Below are 15,133 nucleotides of genomic sequence, written 5' to 3'. Positions count from 1 at the left end.
GTATGGTACGGTAACTTCATTTTTCACTTCGGCTTTCATTGTCCTCATAAATTCAATGCACACCAGTAAGAAAATATAATATAAGGTATTGATTATCAACTGTTCTATTATGCCTTGTCCAGCTTTTATGGTATCTAATAAGTACAATAGAATAAGTTAAAATTTAGCTGGCAGCCATGCTTTTTTTTTTCAAAAGTGATTTGTCTAAGTGACAATGGAATATTCACAAACACAATGGGGTTGATTTCATAAAACTGGAAAGTGCAAAATCTGGTGCAGCTGTGCATGGTAGCCAATCAGCTTCTAACTTCAGCTTGGCCAATTAAGCTTTGATAAAAAAATAAACTGTAAGCTGATTTCTATGCAGAGCAGCACCATATTTTTTGCACCCCTACAGTATCATACACACGTGGAAGAATTTAAATGTATTTATAGTTTATTTACTTCGGTACTAAACAAGTATCAGGTAAATGAGACACTATACTGTACATATAAAAATGTCATATTTTCCACTTGCAGCCATCAAACAGCATGTTACAAATAGGAGCATAAGCTTTAATGCTACTCACAAGAACACCTCCATTATAAAAAAAAAAAGAAAACGGGAGCTTAGTTTACACAAACAGCTGAGTGACTTAAAGTGGATGTAAACCCTCACATATACCCAGGGAAGTGAACAGCCTCAGATAATACATAGAGATGAAACAAATCTCCCTTCATGAGTTTTACATTTACATCTGCTGTCTTCCCCTTTCTACACTGTTTAGAAAGTGCATGTACCGTTAGAATTTCCTCCTCCTGATTCACCTGTGGGTGTGGATTCTTACTATATACTGTGAGACAGCTGATTGGAGGAAATGCACACACCCCCTCTCCACATAGGCAGGAAAAGAAAGAAACAATGCAGAACTGTGCTGTGAATAGACCAGCTTTTCTGCTAATTTATAGCACCCACCCTGACACAAAATTCAGCATGATTTTATCTCAGTTGACAGAGAACTTGTCAGAAGTTATCATTCTGATAACAGAAGAATGGAGCAGGAGCAAGCCACGGGACATAGGGCTTTGAAAAGAGATAAGTAAACACTACAGATATATGTGCCCAGCTCAATTTTCATGAATCGGGTTTACATCCACCTTAATGTAGGTACATATCACAGGCGGGCTGTCTTAAAAGATAGCATTATTTTAGCCTAATTGTCCTCATCATCTAATTTCATTTATGCCATCTGTAACAGGGGCAGGCCATCCATTAATGGTGCACGGGTACTGCCCCCCCCCCTCCATCACCGCCTCCCCTATCCATGCATCCGGTCCCTTTCAGGACACCAGCGCATGGATTCCAATGCAGAGGGACTGTTTTTTTAAGCACTGATTAGAGCCATGAGCTTTAATAGGCTTCAATATAGGGTATGCTTAGGTTGCAGAGAGTGTGCTCCGAGCCCACCCAGGTGTTCTACAACAACAAATTCTCCTCCCAGCCAATCAGGAAGTGGGTTTTGACACCGGTCACCCGATTGGCTGAAAGGACAGGCGAGGAGCCACACGGTGGAAGCTGTCGTGATGCCCACTGCCCTTAAGAGCCCGCAACACTCCCATAGGAGCCCCCCGCCCATAGGAGCCCGCAACCCACCCACAAGAGCTCGCAACCCAGCCACTGCCCGCCGCCCGTAGGAGCCTGCCCACCTGCAACCGATGGGGTAAGTGCCAGGGTAGGGGGTGGGAGCCGCCGACCGACTGACCAACTTGGGGGGGTGTTGTTTTCCGCCCCCCCCCCCCCAAAAAAAACACTATAGACCTCAGATCTTCAGGGAAACTCATCCAAGGGCCACAGTAGGCTGCAGCACACTGCATGTGTGCCATTTTCTCTATGGACCTTAAAGCAATCTCATAAATGAAAACAATATTGTATTATGGAAATTATAAATGCTGTAAACCATAAGAATTTAAAATTGTACATTTTTAAAACATAAGGAATATTTCAAGAAATTTTGCCCATTTATTTTCCTTGTCACGTTAAAGCTAGACAAGCCTGAAACACTCCATCTCACTGTTCTCTTCTTTTCTTTCAACTCTCACGTTCATGCTTCCGTCAGACACAATGATGTAATCATGGAGACGGGCACAGACACACCTCTCAGTGAGTACCAAATCATTTTTTAACCACGGTGGGCACAACTAGTCAATTATTCTTGGTATCTTTAATGATCGCTCAAGAAACTGATACAAAATTGTTAAGGTATATCAGAAGATTTAAACAGTTCTGAGCTATGAGTTCATATAATATCTTAAAACGACAGTCCTACCTTTGGTCCTTCAGGTCCATTTACCCCAGGCAAGCCAATATCTCCCGGAAACCCCTAATAAAGAAATAAAATAAGAATTAAGTACGGATTTGAAGAATGCTAAAAACATACACAGTGAAGACAAAAGACCAAAAGCTTGCTTAATATTTTTTTCTAATAATTGTTTTCTTATATTTTTTTCTATCTGTAAATATTACAATAGTTCGCCAAATACAATTTGTTAAAGTGTCTGTAAACCCCGTTACGCCACTTTTCACTATAGGTAAGCCTATAATAAGGCTTACCTGTAGGTACCGTGAATATCCCATAAACTGGCACTGTTTAGGAGACATTCATTGTATCCCCATGTGCCAACATCATCAGCACATGCACACTTGAGCCGTTTCTTCAGTAGCAGTGCCGTGACTGCATGCGTGGGAGTGACATCATCAAGCCTCCAGCCAATCACAGTGCCAGAGCCCGGAACCCCGAAATAACTCCGGGAGACATGTCGCCAGTCACAGCAGTGTGCAAGGACCACTGCAACAGCTTTGATCTAAGTATTTAATAATGAGCTAGTATGCAGTGCTTACTAGCTCATTATGCTTTTGCTTGCAGGTTTTCTGTTTTCTGAGTTTACAACAACTTTAAAAACTATACTTGCCATGCAAGCCGTTTTGTTATTTTGTTACTTAAAATAGTTTTTAACTTTAAAATTTTGGCCATTTCAGACTTTTTCAACCCTCAAAATAAAGGTCAATTGTTTTTTTGTTTTTTTTGTGTGTGTGTAAGTTTGCAGTATTCTGTATTTCTCAAAATCCAAATTTCCCTTTACACTTTAGGTAATGACATAAGGGGTGTTATTCACGAAAGGCAAACCCACTTTGCACTACAAGAGCCGACTACAAGTGCAAAGTGCACATGGAAGTTCAGTCGCTGTAGATCTGAGGGGGACATGCAAGGAAAATAAAAAACAGCATTTTAGCTTGCACATGATTGGATGATAAAATCAGCAGAGCTTCACCTCATTTCAGTTCAGTACCCCTTAGATTTACAGCGACTGCACTTCCAAGTGCACTTTCAGAGCAATTTCAAGTGCACTTGTAGTTTGCACTTGTAGTGCAAAGTGGATTTGCCTTTCGTAAATAACCCCCAATTTGTTTGTGTTACCATGCATTTTTTGTGTGTTGAGACATGTGGCATGTTGGGTTGAGGCAGTCCCTTTAATTTGAAAAGGTCCCCTCAACAGGCCTCAAAGGATGAAAAAATAACAAAACGCACCTGCATTACCTTTGGGGAAACACAGAGCACCACAACTAACATAATGCAGATGCATTTTCTTTTTATCGAATGTGTGCTTTGGTGCCATACCATGTGTTAGCGTGTGTGCTCTATTCCTGGCTCTGTTTCTGCCCCTTCTTGGTGCAGGATGTTCAAATCCAGCTTTGTGTGTTTCCAAGACTTTGTGTAGAATGCAGAGAACCGCACCAGCCACGTCAAGTTCGGTATTCGAAAAGCCAATTATTATGCATCAGTGGAAACATAGACAAACATCTCACTCTACTTCCCTTCACACTAATGCCTTTAGCACTGCACAATGTGCTTAACTAAGGAAGTGGGATGTTTGCCAGTGTTTCCACCAATTCAAAATGAATGGCTTTTTGACTGCTGGACTTGACGTGAATGGTGTGATTCTCTGTATTCTACACATAGGGGGTTATTTACTAAAGGAAAATCCACTGTGCCCTGCAAGTGCACTTGGAAGTAAAGTTGCTGTAGATCCGAGGGGGACATGCAAGAAAAATAAAAAACATTTTAGCTTGCACATGATTGGATGATAAAATCAGCAGAGCTTCCCCTCATTTCAGATCTACCCCTTAGATTTAGAGCGACTGAACTTTCAAGTGCACTTGCAGTGCAAAGTGGATTTGCCTTTGGTAAATAACCCCCATAGTATGGCGAGGTGACACATTCAGAGGGGGCAACACAAGCATAACTGGGGTCGGAAGCTCCTAAACTAATATGGCTGGTGAGAACGGACTGTTGTATGTTGCTGAACCAGCGGGTTAGTACACAGCACTGGTCTTGCACTATAAAGTAACAGCCCCAACTTTACTATTCCTTTACTCTTCCTTTCATTTAATCCTTTTCCAGAGGAGGCTCAGGAATTCTATTTATAATCCACTTTTAACTAGTTTCACTGGCAGACTTCAAAGGACTTATCTACTAAGATTAAAGCAAATGATTTTATGAGATGAGCGTCTGATGCTTGCATGAGAAACAGTGCTTTGATACTGAAAGTCATCAAAACTCCGGTCATATGACTGCTAAACCAAAGCGTTCACATTTTATCAACTAATGTAAAATACAATGATCCAGCCAAATAACGTCTATAACCCTCCTGAAAAGAAAATAGCCTCTTGTAGGTCTTAGAGCTGCACAATTCTGGATAAAATGAGAATCATGATTTTTTTGCTTAGAATAAAGATCATGATTCTCAGCTTAACATCATCTTTCATATTATACAAAAACATTTTGGCTAACTTTACTGTTTAGTTTCTTTTTAATTAATTGAAGTGTATTTTTTCCCCAAAAATTGCATTTGAAAGACTGCTGCACACATACAGTGTGATATAAAATATTGCAACGACCGCCATTTTATTCTCTAGGGTCTCTATTAAAAAAAAAATATATATATATATATATATATATATATTGTTTGGGGGATCTAAGTTGTTTTCTAGCAAAAAATACTAATTTAACTTGTAAGCAACAAGTATCAGAAAAAAGGCTTAGTCTGGGGGGAGTCATAAGAGGGCCAATGAGAGCTGCAGAGCTGAAGGTGTGCCTCTGTGTGTCTGTGTAATCCAGGAAGTGAACAGGCAGCAGCTTCAGCTGCCCACAGTTAAAATGGATGCAGCCAGACTCAGTGGAGGGAGATTTATGCAGCATATTTGGCAAATACAGAATCATAGTATATATGAAAGTTCAGAATGGCAAAGATGTTTTTATTACAAATTATGTGAGCAGACTGCAGTTCCTCTTTAAATTGACCTCATTTGCAGACTGAAGTTCATCCCTTTCGGTCTCTAAAAGAACAGAGTGATACAATGTTTTTTTTATTACTCTTTCAGTGCTGAGCAATGTTGTTGATAAAAAACAAAGCAAGGTGAAAACAAAATAAATGTGCAAATAGCAAAACTCAATGCTAAAAGCACATACGCCACAAATGTGTATACTAGCTGAGAAGTGTAAATCACCTATAGTAATATAGTAAATCACAATCGCATATAATGTGCAAAGAATCACATAACGTGTACACAGAATCGCAGAATAATGCTAAAAATATATAAAAAATATCCTAGAAAATGTTCAAACTGCTGTTCCAGTGTTTACAAAATAATGGAAAACAAAAATCGCAGAATAGTGCTAAAAATATAGAAAAAACAAAGTGTCCAATAAAATGTTCAAGCTGATGTTCCAGTGCTTAGTAAATAAATACAGTATCCAAACGTGCTAATAGGAACATGCCGTATTCACCCGGAAATAGACGTGCTCCACAAACCACCTTCAGTGCTCCACCAGTGCACCCCCCGTTTCCCCCAGCCTCTCACCTTAATGCTAGACCCCGCAGGGTCAGATACACATGTAGGGGGAATAGATGAAATGGTTCCTTCTCTGTAATTGAAAAAGTCACGTGTTTGTGACGCAACGCATCAGGGAGGAGCCAGGTGTTACGTTCGTCACTTCCGGCCGCGGCCGAGACCGGAAGTTCCTATTTGTACCAGCGCAATATTCGAATTTTCATGTGAGTGGATATTGTTTATTATTTAATAAAAGTTACGTTTTTACACATGAAAGTCCCCTTTCTTCCCTTATGAGTACTGGCACTTGATTACCTTGTGGGATTACCCTGTGAGACTATCTTGTGAGGATTACAGAGAAGGAACCATTTCATCTATTCCCCCTACATGTGTATCTGACCCTGCGGGGTCTAGCATTAAGGTGAGAGGCTGGGGGAAACGGGGGGTGCACTGGTGGAGCACTGAAGGTGGTTTGTGGAGCACGTCTATTTCCGAGTGAATACGGCATGTTCCTATCAGCACGTTTGGATACTGTATTTATTTACTAAGCACTGGAACATCAGCTTGAACATTTTATTGGACACTTTGTTTTTTCTATATTTTTAGCACTATTCTGCGATTTTTGCACATGTTATGCGATTTTGCACATTGTATGTGATCTTCATTTATCACATTGCTATAGGTGATTTGCACATCTTATATTGTATTTATTTTCCATTATTTTGTAAACACTGGAACAGCAGTTTGAACATTTTCTAGGATATTTTTTATATATTTTTTGCATTATTCTGCGATTCTGTGTACACGTTATGTGATTCTTTGCACATTATATGCGATTGTGATTTACTATATTACTATAGGTGATTTACACTTCTCAGCTAGTATACACATTTGTGGTGTATGTGCTTTTAGCATCGAGTTTTGCTATTTGCACATTTATTGTGTTTTCAGCTTGCTTTGTTTTTTTCACATAGTTTGGTATTTTAAGGTAGCGCCGCACACTTTTATATGCATATTTTTAGATAGTGTTGAGAACATTATTTGTGTTGGCAGCTTCCTTGGGTTTTTTAGTTAATTAGCCCTTTATTAGGAATTAGTTAATTAATAAGGGTTGTGCGCACTAGTACCTTACTTTTTTAAATGGGTAATGATGTTGCTGAAATTTCTTGTTAAAAAAAAAAAATGATGTTGCTGAAGAAATGAGACAAAGCAAAAACAAGCAGGTATAAAAGGGTCACAGCACTAAAAACTGGTCTAATTTGGGTAAATTCTGGTGGTCTAAGGCCGGGTTCACACCGGTACAACAAACGCTCCGACATTGGGAGCTCATGTCACATGACATGTGAAAATCAATGTTTCCCCATGGGATCAGTCCTAACTGGTCCGACACAAGTTGGTCCGACTTTGAAAATGCTCCCTGTACTACTTTGGTCAGACTTTGATTCTACTCCAGCCCACTGACTATCATTAAAGTAGGATCAAAGTGGGATCCTTGTCCTAACCATACGACTTTGGCATCTGACATTGTGTTATTTCCTGCCCCCTTCTGTATCCCCTCCCATTGTGTGTTAGTTTTGATTGGTCAAAGGACAAGTCGTACTATCTGAAAAGTCGGATCAAAGTAGTATCCTGTTCATGAAAGTCGGATGGATGTAGGACCAATGTAGGACAGATGTCGCAGAGCAAAGTAGGATGAAAGTCGTACTACTGTCGTGTAGTATAGTGTGAACCCGGCCTCAATCCCACGTCAACTTTATCAATCCGGCAGGCAAGATTCCTGCACCTGAATTTCCAGCTCGCCCACCTGCTGGGGCCATTAGTGTTAACTCTATGTACTGGAATTGACAGGCTGCACCCATCTGTATCATTAAACTTTATGCATGCCGTTCAGTCAAAAATATGAACATCCTACAACCCAGATTTTCTTGTCCGTATTATACTGTCACTGTGTCTTTCATTCCATGGGCAGCCACACTCCCCAAGCAACAATCCTATATATGATTAATACATTTTTATTTTGCCTGGATCTTAACCAGTTCCCAAATGGCGCACGACAATGTACGTTGGCAGATTGGCACGGCAAGGCAAACTGGCGTACAGGTAAGTCCAGTTGCAATTGCCGCCCTGCCATCTCGTGCGTGCCACCGGCAGCGTGCGCGTGTGCCGGGTGGGACCCCTGTGAGTCTGGTCGCGGGTCCCGCGGACTTGATCGCCACAGGGATACCCGCGATCTTCTCACGGGGAGGCTGAACAGGGAGATGCCGATGTAAACAGCATCTCTCCATTCTGCCTAGGAACAAGTGACACTGATCTCTGCTCCCTGTGATTGGAGCAGAGATCAGTGTTCACTAACACACAGCCCAGCCCCCCACAGTTAGTAACACGCCCCTAGGACACACTTAACCCCTACACTTACCCCCTGGTTAACCCCTTCACTGCCAGTGTCATTTACACAGGAATCACTGCATTTGTATAGCACTGATTGCTGTATAAATGACAATGGTCCCAAAAATGTGTCAAAAATGTCCGATTTATAATGTCACAGTCACAATAAAAATCGCTGATCGCCGCCATTACTAGTAAAAAAAAAAATATTAATAAAAATGCCATAAAACTATCCCCTATTTTGTAAACGCTATAAATTTTGCGCAAACCAATCAATAATCGGTTATTGCGATTTTTTTTTACCAAAAATATGTAGAAGAATACGTATCCGCCTAAACTGAGGGAAAAAAAAAATATTTTATATATTTTTGGGGGATATTTATTATAGCGAAAAGTAAAAAATAATGCGTTTTTTTTCAAAATTGACGCTCTTTTTTTGTTTATAGAACAAAAAATAAAAACTGCAGGGGTGATCAAATACCACCAAAAGAAAGCTCTATTTGTGGGGAAAAAAGGACATCAATTTTGTTTGGGAACCACGTTGCACAACCGTGCAATTGTTAGTTAAAGCAACGCAGCAAAATGGTCCGGTCTGAAAGTGGTTAATATATACGTTTAACTGGAGTATTTATACATGACTTCTTTCATATAGTTGGAAGTGATTTGTGGGGATTTGATTATGTATATTATGCTAATAACTTTATTAGTGCGCACAAGCGTTTATATATTTTATGTAGCCTGCCACAGGCCAACACTCTGCTTGTCTTGGAATTCATGATTGGAACACTATTAGACATATAATAATATTGCAACTATATCTGTATTGTTTAATTTGCACTCTGAGAAAAGTGCCTGGGAAATAAAATAAATCCTGGTATCTACGGCCAATCTATTAAGCCAACACCAACTTTCTCAGTGTGATAATGAACAAGATGACAAGGATGGGAAACTGGACTGTTTGCATCATGGACCTTAAATGCAGGAAATTTAGCAGTATTTACAGATATAAATTGGTCTAACATAGAAGTTAGTTTGAAGGTTGCTTGATTTAAACTTAGCAGGAAATACAGCGTAAACCTAGACTTAACCAGGTAAATGATAACAATTTGTCAGTAAAAAAAAAAAAGAACCCTTACCTGTCTTGCTGCCCGTATTCCACTGTCTTTAAAGTGGTTGTAAACCCTTTACAACCACTTTTTGCTACAGGTAAGCCTATACTAAGGCTTACCTGTAGCTACCCTGGATATCTCCTAAACCCTGTATCTGCATGTGCCAACGTCATCGGCACATGTGCACTGAAGCAATGGCATGTGCATGCCATTGCCTCAGTTAGACTGTGCCTTTACCGGCGGCTCCCATGTGCATGCATGGGAGTGACGTCATCGCGGCTCCAGCCAAATACATCGTCAGAGCCCGCGATATCCGGAAGTAACTCTGGAAGCAATGTCGCCGGCTGGAGCGGTGAATGAGGACCGCTGTGGGGGCTTCGATCTAAGGTAAGTAATACATAATGAGCTAATATGCTATCCATACTAGCTCATTATGCCTATGTCTTGCAGGTTTTTTTTTGTTTGTTTTGTTTTGTTTTTGTGGGTTTACAACTACTTTAAGCCACTGTAATATAATCTTCCTATTCCCTCTGTATTATAAGAGCATGTGTCCCTGTGCTTGTGTAATATAAAAAGTCTGCGGATCTGTAATGATATAAGCCCTGCTCCGGGCACACAGCTGATTGCTCTCCTATTGTCTGTCTCGGCTCACAGCTGCGGGCGGTCCTGCTGACGTCAGCTGAGGAGGCGGGAGAGAGAGAGCCGACGATCAGCTGGGCCCCAGGAGCTGTTTATACAGGTACAGATCAGTGGAGTTTTTACATTACACAAGCACAGGGACAGATGTTCTAATGATACAGAGGGGATAGGAAGATTTAGGAAGATTTATTATGGGTACGAAAGGAGCGGGGAGGGGGTTCGGCCCAGATATGAGGAGGGAGGTGAGGGAGGAGGAGGACAGAGGACATAGACAGGGAGAGCTGTGGCTGACGGAATCACTCAAACAAACCACGGTATCAGGGGCTTAGCGGCTATGATTATCGTGGTCTGTTTGCAGGGGGGAGGGTATAGCCAGGCAGGATCAGCTACGTTTTTTAGGGTATACAGGGGGCCAAATGACACAGCACAAGCACTGTGCTGTATAACATGCTTTAAGGGAACAGGATCAGGATTTTTTTTTTGGGTTGACAAACGCTTTAAGGAAAGAATCTACTGTAAAAACCTCCAGGGGTGTCAGATGCCAACATTCCCTACTGCACCCTGTGGTTTTACCCAACATCTCCTTTATCACTTCAGGACACAGAAGTAGTGTAGGAGCAGAAGGAACCACAAAGAGGAGCAGAGGGAACAAGAATCCAACACACCCTGAAGTGTGGCGGATGCTGAACATTATTTAGGTTGGTCTGCTCTTCACTACAGGGGACTTTAACATTGGAGGCAGCAGGACGGGTATTTTTAAAGCAGAATGTCAGTGGGAGAGATTTAAAACCCTCTTCAAAGTGAGGGAAATTTACCAATTTCTTGGTGGTTGCCAAATCAAATGTCCCCTCTACTCCCCTCTATTTCTGTTAATAACCATACAAATTTGGGATTCCCATACAATTTCAGTCCCAGTATCAATGGACACCAGGACAAATTGAGATGATATATAAATCGTGAATAATAATAATAAACCTACCCCGAGGGGACACAGAATGCAATAAAAGCCGGACATTGTTAACTCTCTTTCCATCTCTACTCAGAACTAAAAAACTATTTTGGCTTTACATACACTTTAAAGAGCTGCAGAAGGTATGGTCCAAAAGTAATAAAAAAATGTTGTCTAAATCTTTAGATACAGTGCACATATGGCTGTGTGGTTTCAATTGCACATTACTCTGTGGTTACAAAGGAGAGCACAGGAAGAAAAAATAGCATTAATGATTATATGTGAGAAGGGGTAAAAAAATATACATTTTCTTGAAGCAGAAGTTCAGTTAAATCCTAACTATACTTAAACCTGATCCCACCCACAGACTATTCTAACTACCCTGTAAAAGGAAAGATGTCTATACTTACCTATTCTGAAGGTGCTCTGGTCCGATCAAATGATCTCCCCAGTGGCTGGATTAAGTGAAGAGAAGAGTTCGCCATCAACGGCTGCAGAGCCTATGCAGTGCCATCACCCACGGGCTTATTATGGAGCATCTGTTATCGGATGTTCCTTCTCTACACTGAAGCTGCCACTTGAAGACAATCATGTGACAAAACCGGAGCATCCTCAGTATAGGTACAAAAGCGAGTACACAGTCAAACAAAATCTCCTGCGCTCAACGCTGGTGCGATGCCAGTGGAAGAAGCCTGGAATTCCCATGGCTCCCAGTACATACCCAGGCCTTGCTGCCTTCCAAGGGTCAGGGGATAACCAACGGGAACACTGAGGGCTCCAAGGAAGAGGGGATCTCCCCTCGAAGCACGTCAGCCATCTGGAAGGTCCTCCAGCGTGTCGGACACAGTCCTGGTGACCTGGTTGCTTTTTGTCCATTGTGGACTTTATTATGCTTTTACTATCCACTTGTTTGTGAGTATGTTTCCTTCTTCTTGATTTGGACCACTTAAATACCACACTCTGTCATATGACGTCCTTGACTTTATGCTGGGATATCTGAATGATGTCTGCAGCTACAGGCATCATTCAGATATCATTATTTGCAGCCAGCAATTCTGTACATGATAAGAGCGGTGATGGCGGCAGTTCCACTGCTTGATCGTTCTTATAGGTGACAGGAGGGTACGCCCCCCCCCCCCTCCCGCCGCCATCCGGTGCTTCTCCGGGTTCTCCCGTGCCATGAGAAAGAATTGGATGCCTTCTGATGATGACCATAGAGATTTCCAGTGACCAGATGGTCACCAGTAATCTCTATGACCGTCGGATGCCCGGGCGCAATGTTATGACGTCACTCCCAGACCCCGCTTGTAAACAAAGCTGTGATCGCGGCTGTCAGCATGAGATTGCTGAATTTTTTTTCTTCGATCACATGCTTTCCAGCCTGGAGGAGAGATCTGGGGTCTTATTGACCCCACATTTCTCCACAAAGAGGACCTGTCATGATTGATTCCTATTACAAGGGATGTTTACATTCCTTGTAATAGGAATAAAAGTGATAAAAATTTGTAAAAGTGTAAAAATAAAAAAATAAAGTAAAATAATATATTTTTTTTAACACACCCCTGTCCCTGGTAGCTCGCACTCAGAAGCGAACACACACGTAAGTCCCACCCACATATGTAAACACCATTCACACCACACATGTGAGACCACCGTTCAAACCACACGTGCATTAGAGCAAGAGCAACAATTCCAGCACTAGACCTTCCATGTAACTCTAAACTGGTAACCTGTAAAAAAATGTAAAGCGTCGCCTATGGAGATGTTTAAGTACCGAAGTTTGGTGCCATTCCATGAGTGTGTTCAATTTTACAGCATGACATGTTGGGTATCTATTTACTTGGCGTAACATTATCTTTCACATTATATATATAAAAAATTATTATTTTTTTTTTTAATTGGGCTAACTTTACTATTTTGTTATTTTTTTAATTCATGAAATTTTTTTCACCAAAAAAAGGGTGTTTGAAAAATTATTGCTCAAATACCATGCAAGATAAAAAGTTGCAATGACCGCCATTTTATTCCCTAGCGTGTATGCTAAAAAGACATAATTTTTGGGGATTCTGAGCAATTTTCTAGCAACAAAATTATGATTTTTACATGTAGGACAGGAGTGCCAGAGTAGGCCCGGTATTGAAATGGTTAATAAATATTACTTGGGTAATGTGCAAGGTTGGTGCATCCTCTTTTCATTCTTAAAAGTGAGTATACCCCTCACATTTTTGTAAATACAACACTAAAGAAATGACACTTTGCTACAATGTAAAGTAGTGAGTGTACAGCTTGTATAACAAACAAGCTGTACACTGTACACTTGGCAACAAAAGTGAGTACACCCCTAAGTGAAAATGTCCAAAATTGGGCCCAATTAGCCATTTTTCCTGCCTGGTGTCATGTGACTCGTTAGTATTACAAGGTCTCAGGTGTGAATGGGGAGCAGGTGTGTTAAATTTGGTGTTATTGCTCTTACTCTCTCATACTGGTCACTGGAAGTTCAACATGGCACCTCATGGCAAAGAACTCTCTGAGGATCTGAAAAGAAGAATTGTTGCTCTACATAAAGATGGCCTAGGCTATAAGAAGATTGCCAAGACCCTGAAACTGAGCTGCAGCATTTCACTTAGGGGTGTACTCAATTTTGTTGCCAGCGGTTTAGACATTAATGGCTGTGTGTTGAGTTATTTTGAGGGGACAGTAAATTTACACTGTTATACAAGCTGTACACTCACTACTTTACATTGTAGCAAAGTGTCATTTCTTCAGTGTTGTCACATGAGAAGATATAATAAAATATTTACAAAAATGTGTGGGGTGTACTCACTTTTGTGACATACTGTATGTATACACATCCTTTCTTTCAAAGAGTAGTTAGAATAGGCTTAGAATGGGGGTGGGAGCAAGTTTGGTTGTAGTTGGGATTTGACTGAACTTCCACTTTAATGCTTGAGAGAGCGGTGGTCCTGACAAATACATATTTGCCTTATAAGGAGGAGGCCAAAATTGGGTGAAGCTGTGAAAACCTGCCTAGCAAAAGCACAGAATTGGTGGTCTCAAAACTGTAGATAAGCATATTAAAAAATAAAAACTATAAATGATTAGGTTTTATAAACAATTTTGTGCTTAATAGTAATAGTAGTAACCTGTAGCAACTAAGATGTAGAAGAGGAATCCAACATTGATATTTTAAAATCAAGGGTAGTTCCAAATAAGACCCTATGGTATTTCATTTTGAGTTGTACTGAAGTATAGCCTTGAAGGATAACTCTGGTTTCAATAGAGATTTAGGATTGACCTCTCTCCCCCATCCCTAATCACATTTTCCAAATTGTAACATGGGTCTCAGATGTACAGTGGATTTAACTTTTAACCTGCTCAAGGTTTAGTCATGTTTAATACTTATTCAAGTATACATTTTGCCATGTGTTTAAGAGCCACAGCCAAGATCACTGTCAATTTGGTCAGCACAAGACACTTAACAAGTGTATTATCATGGTCATAGATGATCTGAAGCTGTCTGGTATTGATTTTCCTCTTCCTTTGAGAGGTTTGCAAACTATTAGGATTCAAATCCTGCTCCAGGACAAAAGAAGGGGCACAGAGGACAATTCATCACATAGGAGATCTGGTAGGAAAACGTGATGAGAACAGGAAGACCTGGATTTACTATGCTTACTGTAATGGACTCACCTGAGGGGATTAAGGAAACAGATGGTAAGTATGTTATAGAAATAAAGCCAGGGTACCCCTGCAAATAATTAGTATCTTCTTCATAGCTACATAAATTAGAGGAAGCCTTTGTATATGCCTGTAACTAATAAAGGAAATCCGACCATTCTCTTCTATGTTATGGACAAGCAAGTGTGTTACTGGCAGGATCAACAGGTGCAAATAAAGGAAACAAAAATTGTTTCCAAAAGAAACAAAAGAGCTAAAATTAACATTTTATTATATATACCGTATAGTATATATTTAGTTGGGATTTCACCATACCCTACTTTTTACTAGAAAAACATAGTATGATCAATTTACTATTTTAAAAGTCGCTCATACATCAAAAATCTTTTCCAGTGTTTTTTCATGTATGCTTTGCCTATTTTCTTAGGAGTGGTGTACTTTCTAATCAAGCAGGGTAAGCTCCTGATTATCCAATGTAAACAGTAATCAGTCATTATTAATAAT

The 15,133-nt window shown here is 40.5% G+C and overlaps 1 protein-coding gene across 1 annotated transcript in view; it reads right to left on the bottom strand.

Moving 5' to 3' along the window:
* COL24A1 (collagen type XXIV alpha 1 chain) overlaps positions 1–15,133 on the bottom strand; it is a 413,884-nt gene that overhangs the window by 147,772 nt on the left and 250,979 nt on the right. Inside the window, exon 20 of the mRNA XM_077450311.1 lies at positions 2,307–2,360. Within this exon, the coding sequence (XP_077306437.1) occupies positions 2,307–2,360 (54 nt within the window). The remainder of the gene's footprint in view (positions 1–2,306; positions 2,361–15,133) is intronic.

Source organism: Lithobates pipiens, unplaced genomic scaffold, assembly GCF_037356315.1.
Source record: "Lithobates pipiens isolate NorthernLeopardFrog02 unplaced genomic scaffold, aLitPip1_a1.2 Scaffold_23, whole genome shotgun sequence".
In the NCBI taxonomy this organism is placed as follows: domain Eukaryota; kingdom Metazoa; phylum Chordata; class Amphibia; order Anura; family Ranidae; genus Lithobates; species Lithobates pipiens.
This window is presented reverse-complemented; position numbering and strand designations above follow the sequence as displayed.